Here is a 13,404-nt window from a genome sequence, read left to right as displayed (position 1 = left end):
CTTAAAGAGATAATTTAGCAGTGAGAGCTCTAACCTTTGAGGAACAAAAGTAATGATTCTTTACTGGAATGTGTTAAATCTAGGTTCATTGGCTGTATTTGTTTCAAAGATAGTGAATTCATCTCACTTAGATAAGCTCTGGAAATGTAGGGAAACTAAACTGTGTAATCAATTTATTGTCTCCTGTATATGTGATTTATTAATGAAAATAAACTATTAAAAAAGTAGGAAATATATTGTAATAATCTTAACAGTCATCTCTTATAAATGACTTAGAAGTCTTTAGAAAACATGGGTGATTCATTATATAATATGGAAATGCATAGAGTGCTAGCAAACATTACACTTTTATTTTTGAAAATTACATAACCATCGTCATTTTAGTATATGATCAAGTAGTAAGCCGAAGTCATAGTTGGTTTGAATTTATGGTGAGAAATCATCCTCCACCACTACCATACCCTGAACCATAACCGGACCCACTTCCATAGCCCGAACCATTGCCTTCACCTCCGCCTCCTCCACCTCCACTGCCACCACCTCCTCCTCCACCTCTACCACCTCCACTTCCATTCCCACTCCCACTCCCACTTCCGTATCCGGACCCGGATCCGGATCCATATCCCGACCCTCCTCCATGACCACCACCTCCGCCACCACCACCTCCATTGCCACCACCTCCTCCTCCACCTCTACCTCTACCACCTCCACTTCCATATCCAGACCCACTTCCATATCCCGACCCACCTCCGTTGCCACCACCTCCACCACCGCCACCTCCACTGCCACCACCACCTCCTCCACCACTTCCTATCCCACCACCAGACCCATGCCCTGATCCAGATCCTGACCCATACCCAGAGCCACTGCCTGATCCAGAGCCGCCACCACCTCCGCCTCCTCCGCCCCCACCGCCACCCCCACCACTTCCCTTTCCTAGCCTAGCAGCAAAAGCTAAATCTACAAGGAGCAAAGCCAGGAATGCAGCACCAATAACCCTTGAACTTCCCATATTCAAACTGCACATAGACAAGCACTCAAAAGCAAGCTTTAAAATCTACGTAAAACAAGCTTTGTTGGTTGAGAAAAAAGGTTCAGGCCATGCACTCTATTTATAGTTGTTAACAATAAAAAAGAAAAACTTGAAAATGAATATTTTAAATCTCTCCAAGTCATCTCAAAATTCTGTCACGAAAGCAATGTTTAGAAGAGAAAGTGCAGTTGGCATTGGGACTGTTAGTGATGTCGGTGTTGACCTTATGTCGTCTTCGTCTGCATGCTTTGCATGTCCTTTTTGACTTCGAAGGTTTTTTTATTATGAAGAATTCATCAAACTGTGGGGGGAAAGTTAGCTCTTAAATAAATAATATATCATCAAAATGAAACTTAAAAGATACCATCCCTGTTCCCTCATCAAGTGACCACCAAAGTGTCAAAAACTGTATGTATGTCCTTGGGTTGTTTTTCAATCTAGAATTAGCATTTGGTTTTGACTTTGAGAACCAAGTTTTAGTGGCAAATACGATCCAAGTTCCATCAACTAGTAAGGGACTTCTCATTCTACAATTCCCATGATTTTGACTTTCAAAGCTCATACTCTGTTTGTCTTTCATGTCCAATAGTTTTCTCTCACCCATATGCTCTTATCATTCAAAAACAACACCCATACTCTACTTTAGTGGTTGCTTTACTTTTATTTATTATTAAAATATTAATATAAATAATTTTAATAATATATCAATAATATTATTTATAATTTAAAATTAGTATTTTTAAATTATATTATTAAAATAAAATTGGAATATTAAATAACTTATTTATTTATATATAGTTTCTTACTTCTATGAGATTACAATATATGTCCCAAAGAAAACATTAATTTAAAGTAAAAATATTATATATTTGAATATAAAAATCCTAGATTTTCGTTAAATCTATATATGTTTATTTTAGGAAAGTATATATCATATATATATATGATAATGATTTAAGACATTATATATATCAAATAAAACATTGTATTACAACCAAATTTCCTGCATTATGTATGATTTGTTTTCGACGATTGAAAAATATGGGAAAATGTATTTGAATGTCACGGAAGTGCCTACTCTCTGGCCATAATGGAACTGTTTGAGATAGTTTCTATATTTGAGATGCTGACAATTTATTGAACGGTATTTATGGATTGTGTTAAGTATATGGATGATATCTAATTCATCAATGAAGATCATATCAGTTGGGGAAACATGTTTTGGAGATTGGATCGAATCAGATCATCCCTACCTAATTTTTTGGGTCGTGGATATTGGATTGAATTGAAACATTGATTAGTTAGATTCCAAGAGTCCATGTTTACTTTCTACTTTATTATTATATTGTATTCAACTTATTCTATTGATGTTTTATAGGGATGTATATAGATATTCTATATAATTGAGAGACTTGTATAGGTTACTGTACCGAGAGAATTAAGCATGTAATTTGTCTTTGTGAGGAACCTTATTTTATAAGTGCATATTGATAGCAAAACCCTTTGTGTTTTGGTTTTGCTTGTTAAATTTACAGGGGTGAATTTAGTGGTGAGAGTATCATTCTTCAAGGTACAAGGGTGAGGAGCTAGTCATGGGTGTGTGGTAGATTAGGATCACTTGTTGTAAGTGTTGAAATAGTGAATATTTCTCAATGAGTTAGGCTCTGCAAATGCAAGAAAAGCGAATTGCGTAAACAACTTTTGTGTCTTTTGTTTGTTTACTGTTTTACTTTCCATGGTGAAAGAGTGCCCACTCCCTTGCCACTCCTTCACAGTGTGTAGCTTTTATCTTAGCTAAATTTTAAAAGCTTCAAAGAAAAACGCACATCAAACTTAATGGTTGGGTGACTAAAAAATCTAATTTCGAAAACTTTAGTGACTCAATTGAAAAATTTTGTAGTTAGGTGAGCAAAGTAGAATCACTCACATTGTTGAGTGACCAGTTGTGTAGTTTACCCTAAAAACATCAATTTCAAAAACTATCTCAGAGGGTGAGGTGTCAACTTATAAAGTATTGGAAGTTAATTTTTTATAAAATAAATTATATTAATTTTGTCTTAAATTTCATATTTCGTTTGAAATTTAGATAATTTAAGAAAGGGGTTATAATGAGACTACACTTATATTTCGATATTTTAACACTATTTAGGAATGTAAAATTATGAAATGATCGGAATGTTGATACTCCTAACACTATAATTTCATTCCGAAATTAACATCATAGGTTATAATAATGTTGTTGAAATTTCCTACAATTTCATTCGAGCAATAATATTTTTTTAATTGTTATTTTTGTGTTATGTACTAATCATATCATTTTTTTTTATCATGATTCAATTTGCAGATTATTTGTTGTCATACTTTTAGTTTATGATATAATTTACACAATTTATTAAATTAATTTAATAAGCATTAAAAATTAATTTCAATAATTTACATATTAATCATTAGTGTTTATAATTTAGGTTAATATATGTTTCAAGTCTCTAAACTCGTTATATAATTAGAATCTAGTCTTTTTATTTTTAAAATTTCAAAATTCAGATTCAATTTTTAAAATTCTACTTTCAAAATCGATGGTGTAACATTGTAAATTTTAAAATAAAATCACACTCGGTAGTCATGTAACTAAAAGAAATTCACTGTAATGAACCTCAAGTTAACAGAACAATTTTAATGGTATTAACAATTAGACTTAAATTTTGAAAAATCTAAAAAAGGTAGGACTAAATTACTTAAACAAAAATAGGGGGACTAAATTAAATATGCACGAAGAGTACAAGAACTTATAACATATTTTAACCTATAATTTATGTATTATACATGTTATTTTTCATATCATCCTTGTTTGAGTTATATCACTACACCAAAACAGGTTTTTAGCGGCGTTTTTTTAGGCCTTTAGCGGCGCTTTTTAACGCCACTAAAGATATTTGCGGCGCTTCTTAAAGCGCCGGAAAAAATGCCGCTAATGAAAACGTCGCAAATGTTTGCAGCGTTTACAAACAAAAACGCCGTTAAAGACCATGTTCTTTAGCGGCGCTTAGAAAAAAACGCCGCTAAAGATCATGTTCTTTAGCGGCGCTTAGAAAAAAACGCCGCTAAAGATCATGTTCTTTAGCGGCGCTTAGAAAAAAACGCCGCTAAAGAACATGTTCTTTAGCGGCGCTTAGAAAAAAACGCCGCTAAAGACCATGTTCTTTAGCGGCGCTTAGAAAAAAACGCCGCTAAAGAACATGTTCTTTAGCGGCGCTTAGAAAAAAACGCCGCTAAAGAACATGTTCTTTAGCGGCGCTTAAGGGAAAACGCCGCTAAAGATCATGTTCTTTAGCGGCGTTTTTTTTCTAATCGCCGCTAAAGAACATGTTCTTTAGTGGCATTTTTACAAACGCCGCAAAAGAACATGTTCTTTAGTGGCGCTTTTATACAAAAACGCCACTATTTTTGGGATTTTTTTTATTAAATTTTTCATTTTTTCTGCCCTCCTGTAGCAAAATTTCAAAAGCAACATTTCAAAAGCAACCAATAGCAATAAATTTATATAATATTTTAACATAAGGGAATAAAATAATATTAATATCAATAAATAAAAGTGAATTCATATTGTTTTTGCAAAAAATGTTAAATGTTAAATGTTAAAATGATAAAAATATTTATGTCATACACTATGAAGGTGGAAGTTGCGACTTAAACATCTTCATCATAATCTGAAGCTGCTGCTGAAGTTCGTCGTACTTTTTGCTCTGCTCTGCTTCTCTTGCTGCAGCCTCCGCTTCCCTCGCTGCAGTCGCTGCTTCCCTCGCTTCCGCCTCTGCTTTAAGTTGTAGCTGGAGTTCTTCATATTTCCTTTGAACCTCAATTGTAGTCGCTTGCATCTGAGCCATTTGGTCTTTTAACCTCTGAACTTCAGCTTGAGCCTGACTCCCCGAAGCCATGTATTGGTGGGAGCTGGATCCAAAATATTGGGTTGGGCTAACAAAAGATCCTTGAAATCGAACCCGACCATACCTTTCAGGACCCAAAACTTCAGTAATAATCCGATTATCAATATCTTCAAGATGAACCGAACTATCACTAGAAGCAATTGCTTCGTACTCCACCTTTTTATCATTTAGTTTTTCCTAATAAATATATCACATAGTTAGGAACACAATATTATATATTGAAAAACATATGCAACATAACAATAGTCGCATTAACTGCAATGAATTAAACCATTAGAAAATAAACACTATAAATAACTAAAATAAGTCAAATCGTATTAAGTAAACGTACCATTATTTCAGCAGCTTCAGGAGTCATGGGAGATCCATCTTTCTTCCTATGTGTAATTTCAAAAAGTTGAAGGCGTCCAACTTTTTGACCGGACGACCGTTCCTACAATATAGTAGTATAAATATTATTTAATAGAAAGTTATACATATTCGACAATATTAAAAAATTTAAAAATACCTCCGCCTCAGCTACACATGCGAAACTTCTCGACCCGGCTGTGTGGGTGAATTTTTGTTTCTGCCTGCTGCTTATTCTAACTTGTTCACGATCCTACGTTATGAAATTTTTTAGTACGTAAATAGAAAATACTATAAACCAAAATAATTACAATAGTTTAGAAGGACGTCAGACCTCGCCTTTATTCGAATGCCAAAATCTAACCGCATCTTCCCATTGGTACCTCAACATACCCGGCGGGACATTTTGCAATTTCTCATCGAGGGTTGTTTTTGTCTTATAATAATTTTTCTTCAAAGTAATTTTGTTGTCTCTCCATCTTTTTCCCAATGCCTTCTTTACATAAGCATCCGAGACCTCTAAAGCAAACCTCGCCTGCAAAAAACAAAAAACACAAGTTAATAAAGTAAATATAAATGAAACTATTTCCCAAGCATTATAGATGACATTAACATTTTGTTACCTTAATATTATCGAGGGCTTGGTTTTTGTTGCTATCGGGCATTTGATGCCATGACTCGTAGTTTATAGGTAACATATTCGGATTTCGTGCTAAAATGCCCATGTATCCAGCTAAAAGTCGAGCTTCTGATCCAACAGGCTGACCAAAACTGTTTCGTCCAACTTTGACACGCTCGACTGAATCTAACTCGTACAACTCTCTAAGTAGCGTACGTCCTCGACCTCTGCGCGTCCCACCATTTTCAGCTACAAATGGTATATTATAATATAAGAATTTGAAAAATAAATCAACTATAACAGAAACACGCATGTAAATTAAATGAAAAATTACTTTGAACTTCTGTAGGATCCTCAGCTGTAATCGGAACATTTGAAGATCCAACTGCTGTCTGTTGTTCAGTACTATTAGTTTCTGTCGAGTTTGGATTATTTTGAACAATGCTTCCCCTTAGAATTTTTCTTCTAGGCATTTTATCTACAATACACATAAAATAGTTAATAACTTAATAGCTAATTACAACAATAACAGCACATATAAAACAGTTGAAACATATAATAAGACGATTTAAATTATGATATTATATATAATTAAACAATCGTAAAATCTTACTACATCATTATTCGTAAATATCTTCATCGGTATCCTGACGAACCCATCCAAATTGTGCACTAGTACTAGGGATATTATCGTTTAAGTTTAGTTCTGGAAAGGGTAAAGTTACTGATCTATCTTCGATGTTATCTCTACTTCCACTGCCCATATCAAACAAGTCTCTAGGGATGTTACGGAGTACAACGTACCAACCCTCATCAGTTGGATCTTTTGAGTAAAAAACTTGTTTGACTTGAGATGAGAATACATACGGCTCATCTATCAGTTGTTGTCCTGTGTGAATCAATTGGTCAAAGTTCACCATTGTAAAACCAAATTGATCTTGCTTAATTCCACGAGCTGTATTAACATCGGCCCAATCACCACGAAATAAGACAACTTTCCATTTGCCGTAGTAATCCAACTCAATTATGTCAGTAAGTTGTCCGAAATATTCCACATTTCCCTCGACAGGATTATTGTCCCTAGCACTAGCATAACTCGTAATTGCAGAATTGACAACAATTCCACAATTTTGCGTTCTCCTCAACCTCTCGCGATATTTTGTATGAAATCTGAATCCGTTGATGAGGAACGCACTATATCTTTTAACCACTCGATTTGGACCTTGGGAGAGCCATTTAACATCGTCGTTTACGTTCTTCCCGCTCCAAACCTATTGAATGGAAAGTAAACTGAGTAATTCATTTGTTATGAGAAAACATTATTATTTGTAAGCGGAAGCTCGAACTGCATACCGTTTGGCTTAACCATTCATAAAATGATTCTGTAAACAACTTATTGATATCTCGATGTTGTGTTCTTCGGGAGCGCAAACGAGATCTCAATATTTGTTTGTACTCACTGTGTTAAAAAAATGTGATCTTTGTTAGAAGATAAACAATTATTAGTTTGATAAATATTTATCAAATTTGTAGAACTTACTTCCGTAAAGGTTCCAATAAATCGTGGTGAAACAGAACATATCGATGTGCTTGTACCCACGATAAATGATCTAATTCTGTAATTTCAACTTTTCCGATTGGTTCTCCAAAACTTTGGAACAAATAAGTATCGGCTAAGTTATGGTCCGTGAGTCCAGCATTCCTATTTGGTCTGTTTAACCTTATTTCAACATCTTCCAAATATCTTGAGCAGAAGGTCATACATTCTTCTGCCAAGTAGCCTTCAGCAATCGATCCTTCTGGATATCGCTTGTTGCGGCAGTAAGACTTTAATTTGGATAGAAACCTAAACAACATATACAACATTTCTTAATTATTGAAACTAAAGGCATAAAGGTGAATGAAGGAAAACTTTAAAACTTTTAATTAACACCTTTCTATGGGATACATCCATCGATAGAAAACGGGTCCGCCAAGAATTACTTCGTGCGGGAGATGGATTATCAAGTGAACCATAATGGTGAAGAAGGAAGGTGGGAAGATTTTCTCCATGTTGCATAAAATTAAAGCGGTTCGATCCTGTACCTTCTGAAGTTCTTGAACGTCCAAAACTTTGCCACAAATGGCTTTCATTATGTTGGATAGTTCAATTATACAAGACGTCACCTTCTTGGACATACAACATCGTAGAGCCACTGGCAGTAAATCTTGCATCAAGATGTGATAGTCATGTGATTTTAGCGAATATAATCTTCTATCTTTAACACTAACACATCGAGATATATTTGATGCATACGCATCTGGAACCTTTATATCCTTCAACACCGTGCAGAACAATTCTTTTTCCGTCTTTGACATTGAAAAAATAGAAGGCGGCAACCGATATTTCCCATTCGGAAGTGGATTGGGATGAAGATCAGGTCGGATTCCCATTTGGACTAAATCAAGTCGACTCTGAAGATTGTCTTTTGATTTTCCGTCGACATTCAAAACTGTACCCACAATGTTCTCGCAGACATTTTTCTCAATGTGCATAACATCAAGATTGTGTCGTAGAAGGTGATGCTCCCAATAAGGTAACTGAAAAAAAATACTTCTTTTTTTCCACAACTCCGCCTCATTAGGATCGTCCTCTTCATCAGAGTCATCATCAGCTTCATCATTGGATCTTCTATTTCTTTGCGTGTTTGGCGGTTGGTTCATCTTCCCATAAATAAAATTCATATCTTCCAACATGAACAAGATTTCAGAGCCACTGGTCTGCGAATGAGCTTCTCTGAACTCTTCAGTACCGTCAAATACAGAACTCTGAAATCTAAATCTATGATTTTCCGGTAACCACCGACGATGCCCCATGTAAGAGAACTTCTTCCCATTGTATAACCATTGCGAACATGTTTGTGCAGCACAACAAGGACACGCATAACGACCCTTGGTACTCCAACCGGATAAATTGGCATAAGCGGGAAAGTCATTAATGGTCCACATTAAAGCTGCACGTAAATTAAAGTTCTCCTTTCTCAGCACATCGTATGTCTCAACACCAACCCACAATTGTTTTAACTCTTCAATAAGTGGCTGCAAATAAATGTCGATATCATTCCCGGGCCCTTTCTCTCCAGGGATAATCATAGATAAGATTAGGGAAGATTGCTTCATGCAAATCCATGGAGGCAGATTGTAAGGAACAAGCACTACTGGCCAAGTACTGTAGGCAGTGCTCATGATCTTGAAAGGATTAAATCCATCAGATGCTAGCCCAAGCCTCACACTCCTAGGATCGCTTGCGAAGCTTGTAAATTTATTGTCAAATGATTTCCAAGCTAAAGAATCTGCCGGATGCCTTAGTAATCCATCAACGGTTCGTCCATCATGGTGCCATGTCATTGACTCCGCTGTCTTCGACGATAAAAAAAGCCTTTGAAGCCTTGGTATCAACGGAAAATACCGTAAAATCTTGGCTGCCTTCTTCCGTGACTGTGCATCATTTTCATCGTCGTTCCCATCTTCTGTGTTTCTACTTGTCCAACGAGAGTGGCCGCATACATGACAGCACTGTTGGTTTCTCCGATCGCCCCAATACAACATGCAGTCATTTGGGCAACTATGGATTTTGTTATACCCAAGGCCTAAATCTTTTATCATCTTCTTCATATCTTTGCAGGACCGAGGGATTTTTGCAAACGGGAACATTTCTCTCAAAAACTCTAACAGCATTGTCAACGAGTTTCCCGTCCACCCTCCCAAACACTTTAATTGAAAAAGACGAACACAGAATGACATCTTTGAAAATTTTGATCCCTCATACAGTTCTTCGTTCATGTCATTAAGTAGCGCGTAGAACTTCGCCGCTTCTCCATTCGGCTCTTCATGACGTACACTACTTCCCGGTTCGGTAAAAGTATTTCCACCAATATTACAATCATCAGAGGCCATAAAGTCCGCTGGGAATGATTCGACACCATGATTGTGCATATTAAATGCATCCCGCAACATACCTTCCATGTCATCCCCTCTACCAGACTGATGGTAAGCAGTATCAGGATAAGTTACATCCATACTTGAAGAGGAAGTACTAGGCGGGCATTCTCCATGAAATAACCATTGTTTATAACCCCGAACAAACCCATCAACAATTAGATGCTCGTATACAACTTCACGATAATGCCAGTTTATGTTGACACACTTCTTACACGGGCAAAGAATCATGTTCTCTTGGCTTGCATATTGAAATGCAAAATTTAGAAAAGTCTGTACTCCATTTCGATAACCGTCGCTTACCCTTAACAAATTCATCCAAGACCGGTCCATTTCTTAGATCTCGAAGTCTGATTTTCACCAGAAATTGCAATGGTAAGTTATGTAAGTTATGTAAGTTAAATGTATTATGTAAGTTAAATGTAAGTTGTAAGTTATTATGTATTATGTAAGTTGTAAGTTAAATGTATTGTGTAAGTTGTAAGTTAAATGTATTATGTAAGTTGTAAGTTATTATGTATTATGTAAGTTGTAAGTTATTATGTATTGTGTAAGTTGCAAGTTAAATGTATTATGTAAGTTGTAAGTTATTATGTATTATGTAAGTTGTAAGTTATTATGTATTATGTAAGTTGTAAGTTATTATGTATTATGTAAGTTGTAAGTTATTATGTATTGTGTAAGTTGTAAGTTATTATGTATTATGTAAGTTGTAAGTTATTATGTATTGTGTAAGTTGTAAGTTAAATGTATTATGTCAGTCAAATGTATTATGTAAGTTGTAAGTTAAATGTATTATGTAAGTTGTAAGTTATTATGTATTATGTAAGTAATGTAAGTTAAATGTATTATGTAAGTTGTAAGTTATTATGTATTATTTAATAAAATAATATATAATTTAATAACATTACTAATATAATTATTAATAATATTTAATAAAATAAAATTTTATTTTAATAGTCAATTTTAATATTCCACATATTTTTTTTTTATAATTATTAATAATATTTAATAAAATAACATTTTATTTTAATAGTCAATTTTAATATTCCACATATTTTTTTATATTTTATTTTATCTTTTATGATAACATGATAACAAAATTTAATTATAAGGTATACTCTTTAATAAATGGTTTATTTATAACATGATAACAAAATTTAAATCGCCGCTAATGCTTAATTTTTAGCGGCGTTTGTTGTCCAATCGCCGCTAAAGGCGCCGCTAAAAGTCTGTTCTGGTGTAGTGTACATACCGAAAAAACATAAGTAATTAAAGCCAAAAAACTTAAAAAACCGAAAAAATATATATGAAGATATGTTGAAACATGACAGTGAATTAGATGATATTAGAGGTTTAAAAGTGAACATATATATATGTTCCCAAAATAACATGACAGAAAAACAATCCATTAAATCCATTAAACTAACAACAATAGTTTACCTACTTGTCTAATGATTCCCCATCATCTAATGATTCCTACATTGATACTACATTATAATCAAATTAGAATCAAACTTGTCTTCCATGTCGTCCATGTGTTGAAATGCCTCAATTAATCTGCGTTTTTGGTGTGGAAGTTTTATTAACCAAGTTTTTCGATTTGCAGATAAAGGGAAAAGCACTAAAGTTATTGTTATTACAGCAGTAATTGTGGGTATATATAGTAACCATTATGATTATTATGCTATTCTTATGATGTTGGATGGCTAAAAGAAGAGGTAATATCTCTATCTTTTTTTTATTGGTTATTAAGATATTCAAACTCAACTCCATTACTCTGTTTGAAAATGATTGAACATGTTTGAGATTTTGCTTTTTAATTAGGTAACTCTGAATTCAGTGTATCTCTAATTTAGCAATTTGCATCTCAGGAAGGAAACAAAAACAGAAACAAATCAAACAACAACTCAACAAAGGAAATGCAATGACAAAATTTTCTAGTGAAAATGTGGGAGAAAAATCAATGGGAGTTAAACTCCAGCAGCTGCGGCTATTCAAATTCGAAGAACTCGCCATTGCGACGAGCAACTTCGATCACTAAAAAAAGCTAGGGCAGGGTGGTTTCGGTCCAGTTTATAGGGTAATTAATAATGGCGATTTCCAGCTAATCCAGAGTCAGTGAAATGACATTTTTCTTTTTGCAATCAAGTCTTGTGAGCTGAATATTGTGTGTAGGGAATACTACATTTATATCACATCACCCCATCTTTAAAAAGAAATAAGTCACAGCAAACAGCAAATTATTTGGCAATTGTGTGATGAGAAATCATTACTGGGTTAAAACAGGTCAAATTCACACCAAAGAAATAAAACACGTCAAATTCACACCAAAATCTCTAGTAAGATTTAACTTAAGTAGATCGGAATTATAGTTCATAAAAAGTAAAGAAAACCCCAAAAATATTATAAAAATCAATTCCTGAAACTCGCTAAATACACTGACATAAATATGGTAAAAAAAAGGGTAAATCTTACCTGAAATTCTCTCAGTAGGTTGACTACGACCCAGCTTGAAAGGCTCAATTTTGACAACAAAATCGGCAAGAAAAAGAATTCCAATAAAAACCCATCCCCAAATCTCCATTTCCTCTTCCGAGTCTTACTCTTCCAAAATTAAACAAAATATATATATATTTGTCAAATCTAAGCAAAGGATCACAGCTCAAAGGACCAAGCCCAAGATTCAGCTACAAACTACAGCCCCCCTCCCAAAGAGAAAATAAAGGGAAAAAAAAGAGAACAAAGCAAAAGCAGTTGTGATGTCACAAGAAGAAGTAGTTAAGAGAGAAAGGAGATTTCTTACGAATTTCCAGATTTTTAAGGGTATGAAAGAAATGGGTTTTCTTTATTTTGACAAAGAAAGGCCAAAAGATTATGATAGAGAAGGACAAGCAAATTTTGCTTCAATACCCTTTTTTGAGTTTAATTTTATGTTTTTATATATTATATGGGTTGATGAGAGGTCCATCTCATATTTACCAGAACCCAACCATTGGCAATTGGGTGATGAGAAATAATTAATTTGGCATTTTGTAGCCTTTTATAAACCAAAAATACAAATTGAGTTTTGGCAGAAAGAACTGTAAATCAAAGTCTAAAACTTGTTAATCACTCTATTATTCTCCTTCACTCTTATACTTATTTGTCTAGCTATTGAGAATGCATGTCTCATTCATGTATTCGACAATGTTTTCAATACAACATGGACGGATTCAATTCAAGCCATCGACACCATTGCCTTACCTTTGCCTTGCCTTGTTCTTGTTCTTGTTCTTGCCTTGTTCCAGTTCAAACAAATTCCACTTTTTTCTTCTGTAAAAGAGAAAGAAGGGATGGCGAAGACATGAGTAAAAATCAGGAACATTCAAACACAGTTCCAAGACGACAGACGGCTTACCTATTCCCCATCATCTAATGATTCCCCAGAAATTATGTTGTTTAATCGAAACCCTAAAACCCCAAATAACTTAGACTGACCT

General features: G+C 34.5%; 1 protein-coding gene across 1 annotated transcript; it reads right to left on the bottom strand.

The window, feature by feature from the left end:
* Positions 1-439: 439 nt before the first annotated feature.
* LOC121215886 (glycine-rich cell wall structural protein 2) lies at positions 440-1,012 on the bottom strand. Its single transcript, XM_041090689.1, has one exon. The coding sequence runs from the start codon at positions 1,010-1,012 to the stop codon at positions 440-442; it is 573 nt and encodes a 190-aa protein (XP_040946623.1).
* Positions 1,013-13,404: the final 12,392 nt, after the last annotated feature.

This window comes from Gossypium hirsutum, chromosome D04 (genome assembly GCF_007990345.1).
Source record: "Gossypium hirsutum isolate 1008001.06 chromosome D04, Gossypium_hirsutum_v2.1, whole genome shotgun sequence".
Taxonomy (NCBI): domain Eukaryota; kingdom Viridiplantae; phylum Streptophyta; class Magnoliopsida; order Malvales; family Malvaceae; genus Gossypium; species Gossypium hirsutum.
This window is presented reverse-complemented; position numbering and strand designations above follow the sequence as displayed.

Bases quoted from the DNA above. Each gene is read 5' to 3' on its own strand.
- LOC121215886 (XM_041090689.1), bottom strand. From the start codon at position 1,012: ATGGGAAGTTCAAGGGTTATTGGTGCTGCATTCCTGGCTTTGCTCCTT.